Source organism: Sorghum bicolor, chromosome 2, assembly GCF_000003195.3.
Source record: "Sorghum bicolor cultivar BTx623 chromosome 2, Sorghum_bicolor_NCBIv3, whole genome shotgun sequence".
In the NCBI taxonomy this organism is placed as follows: Eukaryota; Viridiplantae; Streptophyta; class Magnoliopsida; order Poales; family Poaceae; genus Sorghum; species Sorghum bicolor.
The window spans coordinates 62252545-62266863 of record NC_012871.2 but is presented as its reverse complement, the minus strand read 5'-3'; the positions used below and the strand labels follow the sequence as shown (position 1 = coordinate 62266863).

Here is a 14319-nt window from a genome sequence, read left to right as displayed (position 1 = left end):
ATGATTGGACACTAATTGTCAAATAAATTGAAAATACTACAGTACCTATTAAACTTTACCAACCCTAACCAAACACCCTCTAAGAGATGGAGAATCCACGGTAGCTTGGGGCTTGGGCGTGACACAACACGCAGAGCGGGTGAGGGTTTGTTTAGATTTGGATGACATATCGTATGACAAAATCGTGAACCTAAAATAATGATGTTTTGAGAGCTTAAGACTTGTTCAAATAGTTGAAGATATATTTTGAGAGTTTCGAGACCTAGGCCTTGTTTAGTTCCGAAAAGTGAAAAGTTTTCGGTACTATAGCACTTTCGTTTGTTTGTGACAAATATTATCTAATTATAGACTAACTAGGATCAAAAGATTCGTCTCGTGATTTACAGCTAAACTGTGTAAATTGTTTTTGTTTTCGTCTATATTTAATATTTCATGCATGTGGCACAAGATTCGATGTGACGGGGAATCTTGAAAAGTTTTTGGTTTTTAGGGTGAACTAAACAAGGCCCTAAATAACATTTTAGAATAAAGTAAGGAGACTGCCCGTGCATTTTACTCCAGCTAGGGCAAAGCAGGGATTGGATAAAAGAGGTGCATGCAGATGGAGGTGGGGACAGACCGAAAGGGAGGCGGGAGCGCGATGTCAATGAGAGAGTTTGCATGACAAATTTGCACATCAGTTTGCATGATCTACTGTATCGCACAGTGTTAGCAGTGTACGTACACCTGGCCCACTAGTTTAAATCGTCCATGCAAATTCTTGCGATTGTTTACTGAAAGCCGGGACGTGTATGTCCAAAACTCCGCTTGTCGTCTGCTCTGAGGACATGCATGGAGCATACGACGTACGTAGATTCAGAAAACGCGAGGCAGCCTGCGGCGGCGTTGCGTTTTTGAAAACCTGAACAATGCCATATCAGTCTCATAAACCAAAGGTGTTTCAAGGACCACATCATTTGGGTTCACAAAAAATACTAGTACCAGTGAACGTCTCGTACTGTACACTGTACCGCATACGCTGAAGCAGCCATGCACGCCACAAGCTGCAAACTCGGACACGGTTGGACCAGATCTACTAGCGGGCAGTGACCACTGACCAACAATGGTCGAGTCGAGAACCATTTACGCTCGGCAGCCCGCCCAGCTAGACTGACCAGGGATGTCCGAGCGAGAGCATGCATGCATGCTGTGGGTTGCATTCTCCCTGCCGGGTGCCGGCCGGCCTGCGCGTTGCACCTGCCATCCTGCATGCATGCGCCACCGCACGCTTTCGTGGCGCCAGGTGGACACGCGGTGTCCGGGTCCCCACCTGTCAGCCCCTGCCAAGTGGGCGTCAGTTCTGCTGCGCCTCTGCGGTGGATTGAACAAAAAACACTGCGACCCCGTCGTCAGATTCTCCCTGCCACCGCCCACGCCTAGCCTAGCCTAGCCTAACCCAGGAGCCTACTACTAGCTACCACCTGTGCTCGTACCGTACGGCCGACGAGCCGTCGGAGTTGGCTTCCACCGGCCACAGCTGGAACGCAGATGCATGCAGGTGCCGAAAGCGCGGTAGCAAAGGCGGAGCGAGGTAGACGAAGAGGGAATCGAGTACTCGACCCAGGAGAGGAAGGGTGGCCGGCCCGAGGAAGGAAGAAAGGCCGCTGCATTTCCGACTCTTCTTTCCTCGCTCACGGGCATGCGAGCAATGGCACGCTGCGCAGCGCAGCGTCCAAAACCAAAAGCAAAGCAAAGGTCGCGAACTATTGGCGGCGTCTTGGGGCACTCCTTTCGGTCCCGGCCGGCTTCTTCGACTGGCAAGGCTGCCCCTCTCTCTCTCTCTCTCTCTCTCTCTCTCTCTCTCTCTCTCTCTCTCTCTCTCTCTCTCGGTACGGCGGTCGTCGTCGTCTTCCTTTCTTGCAGCGTCCAAAACCAAAAGCTCGGTGCGCGACAGACAGAGTCCACTACTCCGGCGAAGCTGCCATAAATGCGGTGAGCTGGGAGAGGTCGCCCGGGCCGTGCAAGTCCACGACGACGAGCCGCCATGAATGCGTACGTGTAGGAGAATTGAAGGCCCGGGCGAGGAAAGGCCACAGGAAGCCTGGCGTGGCGTGGTCGCGCGTGGAGTGCTACGGCAATTGTCACCAAGCGCCACGAACGGAGATGGCGCAGGCAGTGCCACGGCCTGGGCGCTGGCGGGATGACATGCATGCGCTAGCAGCTGCGGCAGCTGCGCTGCGCTCCCATGCCGTCGTCACCTTCGGCCTTCGTGTCACGACAGACAACCTTAACAAGCCTCGCGAAACGGGGGTGATGAGTTATTAATGCGGATGGACCTCTCTACATCTCTCGCGCGCGCGCACCCGTTGCAAGTGCATTGATGAAGAGGCCAAAAAGACAAGCGAAGAACACATCATCATGCGTACAGTACACAGTGCATCTTGTACATGCATGATGCATCGATCAAAGTAAAAATGAGAGACTTTACCATGGGCAGTAGGCTCTGGTTGGTTTAGGGAGTTAAATTTTAACTGTCATCACATTAAATATATAGATTTATATACAGAATATTAAATATAGACTATTTATAAAACTAAAATTATACTCAATGTTATATAAACTAGTTAGATTTAAAAAATTCATCTCACAAATTACTCTATTCATATTTTTAATTTTATAAATAGTTTATATTTAGTACTTCATGTATGTGTTTATTTAATTTTATAAATAGGCCTTGTTTAGTTTACCTCGAAATCTAAAAAGTTTTCAAAATTTCCTGTGAAATCGAATCTTGCGGCACATGCACGAAGCATTAAATATAAACGAAAACAAAAACTAATCACACGGTTTAACCGTAAATCGCGAGACGAATCTTTTGACCCTAGTTAGTCTATAATTGGATAGCGAAATTCAAAATTTTTTCATATCTAAACAAGATCATAGTTTATATTTAGTACTTCATGTATGTGTTTAAACATTCGATATCATGAGTGGCTCAAAATATTCACCTCACCAATTACTCTCTCGCTGTATTTTTAGTTTTATAAATAACTTATATTTAATACTTTATACACATGTCTAGACATTTGAATGATAAATTATAACAAGACAAACCAAACTTGTTTAGTTGGCAAAAACTTTGGTTTTTGGCTACTGTAGCACTTTCGTTTTTATTTAACAAACATTGTTCAATCATAAAGTAACTAGGCTCAAAAGATTCATCTCATAAATTACAGGTAAAACTGTACAATTAGTTTTTATTTTTATCTATATTTAATGCTTCATACATGCGAACAAAGATTCAATGTGACGAAGAATCTTAAAAATTTTTACGAACTAAACCGGGCCTAATTTACGCTCCACTGCAGCCCATGGTAAAAGTAACTTCCACCTCTATAGTGTGATATATAGAGCAAGTTGCGAGCAGATCACACACGCACACCCATGGCTCCATGGCTTGAGCAAGAACAAGCAATGGAGGACTAGTACGTGCCAACGAGCTCGAGGAGAAGACAAAGCAAGGAAAGAGTATAGAGAATGGAACAGTGACCTATGTACTCCTACCTTCTTTAGGCGCGGCATGCAGCATCAAACTAGGAACCGAACCATGAGCGAAATTATCATCAGCTGAATAGCTGATCCGGGCGAGCAGGCCCCAACCACAAAAAATATAGGAGTAGCAGGAGCACGAGCACGACATACACACACAGTTGTAGAATAACAGAATCCATGCAACCCCAATCCCCAAATCTCGATACACTTGTTCGCCGGCAGAACATCCATGGATCGATCGGCTGCGCATCGCAAAAGTACATTTCCTTCCCGTTGATTGAAGAAGAATACTCTACTCCAAGAAGCAACCAAACCGGCAAATGGCCATGCCGCAGGAACTAATAAACAACACCAGCAAGTACGGTTAAATAAAATGAGAAATAAAAGAACCGCCTAATAAAGCCAAGAAGATGATCCATGGAGCAGCAGCTCGCTACGATCGAGTTACTGCAACTAACCTACGCCGCCACGAAGAAGGCGCCGGAGCCGAATGCTTGGCTATTGCTAACAAAGAAGTTGATGCAGGTACTACTACCTACCGGAGACGGAGAGGATGGCCACGGCCACCGTCGATCGATCTGCGATCGATCCACCGCGCGCTCGATCGTGTGGCTTTTCTTCCGTCCTGGTACGTAGTACTACATGCGTTCGACGGTGGATGCTGCTAGCTACGGGCTACGGCTTCTTGCCGAGGGTGTGCTTGTTGTTGTGCATCCACACCTTGAGCACGTGGCGCTTGACGCCGACCTCGTCGCAGAACTGCTGCACGGCGGCCTCGTCGTGCTTCTGGATGCGCCACCCGACGCGCTCCGCGAACGCCAGCATCTTGTCCTTCTGCTCCTGGGTGAACTTGGTGCGGAACCGCTTCTTGCCAGACCCGGACCCGCCCGAGCCGCCGGAGGGCCCGGCGCCGCCGCTGCCGCCGAGGGACATGCCGCTCAGCGTCAGCGGCCCCATCGCCGACATGGGCATCCCGGACAGGTCGTCGCCGTCGTCGCGCCCGCTGTGTGGGGACGTGGACGGCAGCGCCAGCGGCCGTGGCGTGTGCGCCATGTGATGGAGCGGCGGCGGCTGCTGGTGGTGGTGGTGGTGGAAGTATCCGGCGCCGGCCGGGGTGCGGTAGTACGGGGAGAAGTGGTGGTGCTGGTGCGGCGTGCCGCCGTAGGCGACCAGCGCGGCGGAGGAGATGGGCGAGCCCTCGGCGGCGGCGGGGGACTCCTTGCGGTGGAAGTTGCGGTGGCAGTTGCACGCGGCGCAGCGGAGCGCGTCCAGCGTGCCTTCCTCGCCCGCGGGCATGAACTCGCCGCACCCGTCCACGGCGTGGCCCCCGATGCCGACCGCGTGGTTCTTGAGGCACTCGCGGTACCTCCCGCCGCCGGCGCCGTGGAGGCCGCCAAGGCCGAGGCCGCTCGGGGCCTTGCTGGCGCGGCCGCCGCCGGGCTCACCGACGGGCGGCTTGGGCGCCGCCGCCACGCCGCCAGCAAACCCGCCAGCTGCCACTGCCAGAGGCGGGGCCTCGTAGCTGGAGCTCACCGGCATCGGCGCCATCTCCTCGTCGCCATCGTCGTGGTCGTCGAAGTCCATGCGGCCGCCGTCGATCAGCTTGCCGCACGACCACGAGCCGGCCGGGCGGCGGCAGGTGTATCTTTCGCCTGGCGGCCTGGCCTGTGTGTAGTGTGATTCTCTTCTCGGAGTTATGGATGGCAGGGCAAAGCTAAGAGGGGGCTTAGCAAGGTTAAGAGCGGGATGAAGAGATAAGAGAGAGTGTGGACACCGTCTGGCTGCCAGTTTTGACGCGCCGCTGTGCCGCAAGCAGCAAGGCTGCAACTGCAAAGCCGCTGCGGCCCGTAGCTGCTAGTGCTGCTGCTGCTGCTGCTGCTGCCGCCGCCTTGGCGTTGGCGACGGTGTAGTGTAGCTAACAACAGTAACTGCTGGGTTTCTCTCACCCGGGCGGCCCCGGCGTTCGATCACCGCTTGGATCCCCGTTCGTTCTTCCGCGTCGCCGCCGGCCGGTCGCGCTCACGCTCATGTCTTTGGGCGCTATGCCTGTCGCTCTCCGGGCTGCTCTTTTCAAGTGGTTTTGGCTCCAAGCCTCCAACGCCTTTTAAATTGCGGTTTAGAATAATGTGATCGTGACACCCGGTCTTTCTTTTCTCGCACCTTTTTTGATCGAATCTATATGTGTGTGGCAACTTCTTTGTCTTAACAAAGACATTTGCGGTGGTCAAATTCACATGCTCTAGTACGGTGTCTTCAACTCTTGATCATGTACATACTTGACCTGCAAACTACATATGGAACGCTGTTGTCTATTAATCGTCTATATATGTACGTACTAGGTGTGGCAACGTTAAACCGGAGCTGTTTTCAGATTGCGTCATCACAGTACAAATTTGGGAGTGCCTTTTCCGTTTGGTAAGTGGGTATCGATTCCCAACTAGATAGCTAAGCGCTTTTCATTATCTACGATTCATGCGATATGATGATTGCGCTGGTGCTCTCTATGATAAAATCAAATCAAATCTAGCTGCTTGTAGACACAGCATCAGGTCGTTGATCGCCAGTTGAAGTGATGTAAACAGCATGCCTTAGTCTTTTCCACAGCATCGCACTGTGGGACATGTGACACCATGTCAGAAGTTTTTTGTTTAGTACGAGTATTAAAATTCATGCATAAAAAACGACAGTCAAAGGTACTTCTTCAGTTTGAAAATAAATATCAAATTCATGTATAAAAACAGTAGTCAAACCTACTCTGGTCCATAAAAAAAATTGTGTGCACATGTTCGGCAGGCATTATCCAAACCATTCAACAACACATACGATTCCAAATCAGTAGTAAAAAAAGTGAGAAGAGAGGGTGAAGCATTAGGAAGTGTGCAATAGCATGAATGTCAAAGCACATTTGAACGGTATAGATAGTACGGAGTACATGTTTAGCATGTATATGCTGGACACACATTCTTGCAAAAACAAATGCACTTTTAGACTTGTGTGGAAATGTCAATGCTACTAAATAAATTATATATATACTATACCCCATATGAAAAGGTGTTAAAGCATATAATGATTGCACTTTGGAAATAAAAAAGTGATAAAGTCTACTAAAACTAGCTTGTCTAAAAGTGAACCTATTATGGGACAATTTTTAAATACTAGATGTTTATTAATTTTAGGACTGAACGAGTAGTTTCAGATACTAAAATGGAATAGTCGCCAACAGAAGTCTTTATAGCTTAGCAAAAATATATACTCTTTTTCATTTACCCTACACCCTATATCGTGCTAATTTAGAGGGCCTTTTTTTTGTTATGACTTGGGGTCCAGCTACGACTCTCTTGCTATATATAATACAAGAAGCCATAGTTGATGGTGCTAAAAATACTGGCCACATTAGTCAATTTTAGTTTATTTTTGGTAAAATAGATAAAAAAATATTTTTGATATAATAGAGTTACAGTGTATTTCCTCTGTCCCATTATTTAATCATGTTTCAAAACCTCCAATGTAGGAGGCAAAAGGCAAAAGACTAAAATACCCCTCAAGGTATAGAGATAAAGAAGGGAAAAGTATATCGGTAAAAAGCTATAATTCGTAATTGAGAAAGTCAAATATTTTTGGATATAAGCTTTGAATCCTACTTCCAAATGTTATATTGAAGTAAGAAAGTACTGTATGATTATCTATTTAGGATGGAGGGAGCTGAGCAAGACAGAACTTGCTAAAGCTCTACCAGCTACTAGATCGTGGAGTACAGTACGAAGTAGTAGTCGGAGGTACCTGCCTGTCATGCATGTTTTTCATTAGGGCCTTGTTTAGACGTAAATTATAGATCTATTATAGTATTTTCGTTTATTTGTGACAAATATTATTTAATCATATATTTAACTAAGGTCAAAAGATTCGTCTCGTGATTTATATACAAACTGTATAATTAGTTTTTTTTCGTCTATATTTAGTGTTTTATGCATTCGCCGTAAAATTTGATGTGACAGAGAATCTTTAAAACTTTTTCAATTTTGGTTTGAACTAAACAAGGCCTAGGTGTAACATGAATGAAACAAAAAGATCCACGTCAGGGTCAACTCTCCAGCAAGGGGAATGACTGGAAATGACGAAGAAATAAAACCGACCACGCGACCGTGCAACCTCTTTCAGATTGTTTTTTTTTTTCACGGTCCCCGTCGCGCCAAGGGGATCGTCGGAGGGCATCGGAAATGGCAACAGATGGGCTACTAGTACTCCTCTCTAGCAGCTACACACACGACCACCCTACTACTAGTAGTACGTGCAGTGCATATTCGCGGATCCATCCATCTGGTCCCCCGTGCGGCGGGGGCGGCCCGGGTGACGCAAACCCTCTCGGATCACAACCGCTACCACGCACGCCATCAATGCGGTCCCGCTCCCGTTCCCGTCTGAACAACGTCTTGCGTAGCCGCCTAGCCAAGTCTTGTGACATGTACACTACGTGGTGGACCATCCATGCATGTTGGCGTGGCGAAGCGAAACCAGGCCAGAGGATCGGACGGACGGTCTACAATCCCCGCTGCGTCGTCGTCGCGCGCCGCCCTAGCTAATCGCCTGGCCGTCGTCGTCTAACAATCCAGCGGCCCGGCCGTTTGTCCCATGCCTCCTGGGTGGCGCATGTCACGCTCGGCGACCTCCAAGGATAGCTACCTAGCTATGGGGGCCCTCGGTGGCTCCGTCTCGCGGCCAGCGGCGGCCTTGGCCAGGTGGTTCACGGCCGGAACACACGTGTTTAGGCCTGCGCGCTCGGGCCCTGCATGCGCGGCATCTCTCGCCACTTATGAACCGGCGAACGTCACTGTGCGACCGTTTCTGGAAACGGCAGCAAGCATCAAAGACGATACGTCCAGCACAACGCGTTAATTCCGGCGAAAGGGGGGGGGGGGGGGGGGAATGGATGGAGAAAGGCGACGATGGGCATCTGGGCGATCGCGGGCGGAGCGGAATTACTTACGGCCTTGTATTGGCGTAGGGGGGGCCTTATCTGGGTGTGATAAGTAGGGAGCGGGTCAGAGCTTAAGCGCCACAGGCTGCTAATCCTTCCCCGGCCCGGTCGATCCGGCTGCCGTCGGTCACTAGCTCTCCAATCTCCATCGACCGAGAGCGGTGGTGTGGTGCGTGGCGTGGAGCCGCCGGTTGCTTTCCGTGGGAGTTCGGGATCCGGCACCGCCGGGGATCGGATCCCGTCCGATACGTACGTACGTGGGCCTGTGTGTATGTAGCGGTGGCCTGCAGCCGGCGTGTGTACTGTGTAGCAGCATGTCGTCCGTCGTCACGTACGCGTATTGTTTTTGCTAGCTCGGCCCCCTTGGCCCCTTATTTGGTGTGCCATGATCTCCATGATCCATCGATATCTACAGCACTTGTGTAGTACGCAAAACGAAATCTAGATCGACCGGTCAGGACTCAGGACCACAGGAACTATCTCTCCCCTCCCACGCACGGCTGGCCGGGCCGGCCGCGAACAGGATCACAAACGCACACTCCTCCACGCATGCATGGCCAGCTGCTTGTGCATGCAGCCGCACCGCTGGCCATGCAGAGCCTTGAAAAGACGGGTCACGTTCTGCATTGCATGCCATGCGACAAGGGACGGAATGGTGCATGCATGCATGGAGAGACGGACGGACGGAGGCAAGCATGCAGCGCGCAGCAGACCAGAGCATGCAGAGCCCCGGCCATTTCCATGCGTTTGCATTGCATTGCATGCATGCGTCAGTCTCCCAGGTGGGCAGGGGGGGACAAGCGCGGAAGGGAACAAAAGCGCGGCACATACCATTGGCGCGGACTCTCGTAATATTCGAACTGCGCGCAGACGGTGTGCTCGCTCGCCGCTGCCGCCTCGCCTGCCGCCTGCGCCGGCATGCCTTCATGCATGGAAAGCTCCATCGGCCGGGGCGGGGCGGGGTGGCCCGGCCGCCGGACCCGGAGGCCGGAGCTGCTGAGCGAAGCGAACAGGGGAACAGCCGAGCAGGGGACGAACGAACGAACGCAAGGAAATTAAAAGCTGGCGGTTTGGACGGGTGCCGGGCCGGGCGAACGGCCGGTGCGTGCGTGGTGCCGTGCCCTGTTCTGCTTCTGCAGATTCACGGCTCTGGCCTCTGCCCTCTGTCAGGCTCTGGGCGTGCACTGGGGGCGCAGCGCAGAGCAGAGCAGGCGGCCGTCAGCTCGTCACATGATGCACCTGCCACTGCCAGGAGGAGGAACAAGAGGCCAGGCCGCGCCATGCCGTCTTGGCCGTATTTGTTGGTAAGGACGGGCCCACTGTGTCTGTGTCACCTGATATTTTACCGATCCTTCATCCTGTTGTTTGCAACACGTCTGTGCATCTGTGCAGGCAAGTAGACGGAGGGTTCTGTGTGATTAATACTCCCTCCGTGCAATTAGTTAAATAAATAAAATAGTAAATAAATACTCCCAAGTTTTTTGCCCCTCAGTTTCATCACTTGTCTTACCAAAAATATTTATACGGAACATAATTAATTTTAAATCATTTTTATAAACTTCTATTAATAAACCAAGCCAAAATAAAAGAAGTGATATTTTGCACAAACTATAACTGGTCAAACTTAATGTTAACGTCTTATAGTTTGAGATGGATTGAATACAGTACAATCCTTAGTTTTACCAAATATTTACAAAAAAAAATATTAATATTTTTATGTACATAATAAATGTCACTAGATTAATATGGAACATATTTTTATAATAAATTTAGAATTATTTAAAGTCCAATAAAATAAAACTTCTATTTCTTTAAGGACGAAGGGAGTACTCTCTATCTTAGACAAGTAGCATTCTCACCTCCAGTGAGGTTAATTATTTTAACTTTGACGGGATATATAAGAAAATATTAGTATTCTGTATTCATGTTAAATAAGTTGTATCTTTATATAAATAGTTGAACTTATTTTCATAATAAATTAGTTGGAGATACAAATATTGCTAGACTAGCACGAATTCTATAGCGACTTATCGAGGCTTTCTATTTGACAGAAGGATTATATATATATATATAGGGGCTATTGTGTTTATACCCTTCCTGAGATAGCTAATTGTGATTCTACCCTCGTTTTTCGCGATCTTGTGTTTTTACCCTTGTTTTGTAAAAACGAAGCTCCAGTTTACCCCTACTCTGTTATCAGGCAGTAACGGTGTTAACTTTGCCTTTTTAGGACAACTTTGCCCTTGCAAAAATACCCCTACTTTTCTTGTATGCATTGTGATTTTACCCCTGTTTTTTTTAAAAAAAAAAATTTGGCAGCAACATTACACAACTTGTTATATATAATTCCACACAACAAGCAAATATAGATAGATATGAGTACCAAATATATCCATATAACACAGTCATCTACCATCCAATATAAATCCAACAAAAGCTACCCATCATCCAACATAAGTCCAACAAAAGGCTTCTATCATCATAAGTCCAACAAAAGCACTAATAGTGAGATATTACAAGTTAATTGTCACACTATTCCTAACAATGCAGCCAGCCTCCCTCCTCTTCCTCGTGTTCCAGCCCCTTGTACTCCACTTCTAGGTCGTCCACTTGCACTTCTTCCTCTTCCTCTTCCTCTTCCTCTTCCTCTTCCTCTTGTTGCAGCCCCTTCTATTCCACTCTCACTCTCAGGTGCTGCACTTGCACTTCTTCCTCTTCCTCTTCCTCTTGTTGCAGCCCCTTCTATTTCACTCTCACTCTCAGGTGCTGCACTTGCACTTCTTCCTCTTCCCCTTCCCCTTCCCCTTCCCCTTCCCCTTCCCCTTGCACTTCACATGAATGGAGAAAAAAGCTTCAGTAAACAAGAATAATGAATAGAAAAGAAACAGAAATCAGCATGACTCACATTGATGCTTGTGAAGATGATTCATTCTGAGAAGATGCACGGTTCCTCTTTTGACTAGCAGTTAGGCCTCCTTGGCAGTACTTGGCTATATGGCCTAGTTCTCCACATTCAGGACATGGTTTCCTTTTCTTACTAGTGGCAGCCTCATCAAAGGACTTGACTCTAGAGGTTCTTGGTCTTCCTGGCTTCCTTCTTAGTTTTGGCTTATTGATTTTATAAGGCAAATTAACATGTGGCCAATTGTCTTTGGATGTCATTGGATTGAAAGAACATTCATATGCCTTTTTAAACCGATCAACAGAGAAGTATTCATGCACAAAGTCCTCCATTCGTACCTCTCTACTAATCTTAGAAATGTAAGCTAAAGCATGGGTGCATGGCTGTCCACTTACTTGCCAAGCCTTACAAGAACATGTTTTTTGGCCTAAGTTGACTGCGTACCTGAATCTGTTCACAGTAACTTCAGCTTTTCCAGCCCCACATATCAATACATCATGGCCCTTGATACTCTTGGATTTAGCATTTAGAGCATGGATCACACTTGGAATGATTGTGCCTGACATTTTTGCAGCAATCTTGGCTCTCAAAACAAATTTCTCAATGATCATTTGTCTTATTTTGTCATGCATATCCACAATCTGAAAATCCTTGGTGTGGGACACCCAACTATTAAAGCTTTCAGAGAGGTTATTGTTGATGTAATCTACCTTGCATTCTTCTCCAAACAGGCTTCTACTCCATATATATGGGTGGTGCTCATCCAACCAGGATGTTGCACTAGGATCCTTCTCCTCTATGTTCTTCATGAAGTACTTGAATTTGTCTTCCATGAAGGTCTTGGCTGCTGCCCACATATTCTTACCATAGAGCTCATCACCATACCCATTCTTTTTCATGTTCTTCCACAAGTGCCTCATACATTCTCTATGTTCTACTCCTGGATACACATCATCTACAGCCGTCTCAATTCCTTTGCCTGCATCGGTACTAATGACCAAGCCTGTAGGAGTACCAATAGCCTTCTTCAATTTTTTCACAAACCAAGTCCAGCTTTCAACAGACTCAGTCTCAATCACACCATAAGCCACTGGAAATAGGTTGTTCTGACCATCCACTGCAAAAGCTGCTGCTAGCTGACCCCTCGCCCTTCCAGTCAAGTGTGTGGCATCCATGGCAATGTAAGGCCTACATCCTAGCAAAAACCCATCGATGCATGGTTTAAGAGCAACAAAGAACCTCCTAAAACACACATCGTCTTTCTCATCTTTTTCAGTGTCAATGTCAACTATGCTGTCAGGTACTACTCTTAGAAGCTCAGCTTTGTAAGTTGGCAGCAAGTTATAACTATCATCCCACTTCCCATATATGATGTCCATTGCCCTTTCCTTTCCTCTGAAAACTCTATCATATGGAATTTGTATCGAGTACCTCTTATTGAGCCTCTTTTCCAACTCCTTTGGTTTTATGTCAGGGTCTTCCCGTAACAAATCAACAATTCTTTCAGCCACCCATTTATTGGAGGCCATAGTTTGACCACAATTGTTGAATGAACCACAAGTATGTGCTGGACCACTAGTCTTAACCTGGAAGGGTATAAACCATCGTATTAATTAGTACATTGCTACACAAAACAGCAAGGAAAAAACCATATTATTAGGAAAAAACAGCAAGGAAATTACCTTGCAGCCAATGTATTTTTTACTTATAGATGCAAAAAACTGCCACAAACAACCCTGCTTTGCCCTCTTGCATATGGCTCTAAATCTGGTCGTGTCCTTTTGCTTAAGCTTGAAAGCATGATCATTCAAAACACACCATTGTGTAACTGCAGCCTTGCACTGATCCGTGTCTGGAAACACCACATTTACATCAATGTTCGGGTTATCAACATCATAACCAAGTGGTGGAGGGTCATATTCATCTTCATCATCAACAACTTCACCTTTGGGGTTAAACTCAGGGTCAGAGCAATCATCATCAGAATCAGAGGATGCAGCCAAGTCACTGTCATAGCTACTATCACTTGCTGCCACAAGTGAATCAGTGTCAGAATGTATGTCCTCCTCAACTCCTACTCCCTCCTCAACTCCTACACCCTCCTCAACTCCTACACTTGTGGATTTCTTGTTTTTGGTGGCTCCCTTTTTGGTGGATGTGGGTCGTTTAGCAGTTTGTGTCTCATAGGTGGGCACTCTATTCCTCACAGAAGGATGGCATCTACGTTTTGTAGGAGAAAACTGCAAAGGACCCTCAAAATCATTAATCTGGGCAGTAATGTACACCTTTCCCTTCTCTTTATTCAGTTCAAACCACTCAAGCAACTGCTCATCACTTTTAATCTCGATAGAACCTCCACTGAAAATAAACCACTCAAGCACCTGCTCATCAGTTCTAATCTCAGTACAATCTGCACTAAAAATATCCTCCATTGCACGCCACAAAGTTATGTGCTGTCTTGTACCCCACAGATAGTGCTTAGCTATGAAATCAATTAGTTGCAAAAGGTTGAAGCTATGCATGTCAACAGATACAGTAGGCAAGGTTCTGCCCATTTGGTGTGATTTTGGTCCCTCATCAGGCAAACTCAAAAAAGACATAACCCTAACAACCAGATCCAAATTCATCTGACTTTGCCTACGAATTAGAGTAATTGAAACCAAAATTAGTGCCATTGCCTGAAGCCCAACATCAATTCGTCGGATTCAGAAGTCCAAAGAGGCTACCTGCTTGCCTTGGCTGAACCACCGTCGGTAGGAGGCTCCATGGCACCTGAACCACCGTCGGGAGGAGGCTCCATGGCCACCGCCTGCTTCACGTGTGGGGGTGCCGCGTCCGCGGGGAGGCCGCTGCCTGCTGGATTGCCTGCTCGCGCGCCAGGAGCCGCGCGCCTGCCCCGACCCTGCCGCGA

General features: G+C 47.7%; 2 protein-coding genes across 2 annotated transcripts; both read right to left on the bottom strand.

Moving 5' to 3' along the window:
• On the bottom strand, window positions 3690-5644 carry LOC8083250 (zinc-finger homeodomain protein 1). Its single transcript, XM_002460322.2, has one exon. The coding sequence runs from the start codon at window positions 5113-5115 to the stop codon at window positions 4207-4209; it is 909 nt and encodes a 302-aa protein (XP_002460367.1). The 5' UTR covers window positions 5116-5644; the 3' UTR covers window positions 3690-4206.
• On the bottom strand, window positions 11266-13840 carry LOC110432752. The gene is made up of 3 exons (XM_021453555.1): window positions 13091-13840; window positions 11804-12994; window positions 11266-11334 (listed from the first exon to the last, which is right to left on the bottom strand). Exons 1-3 carry the CDS (start codon window positions 13838-13840, stop codon window positions 11266-11268), a joined length of 2010 nt encoding a protein of 669 aa, XP_021309230.1.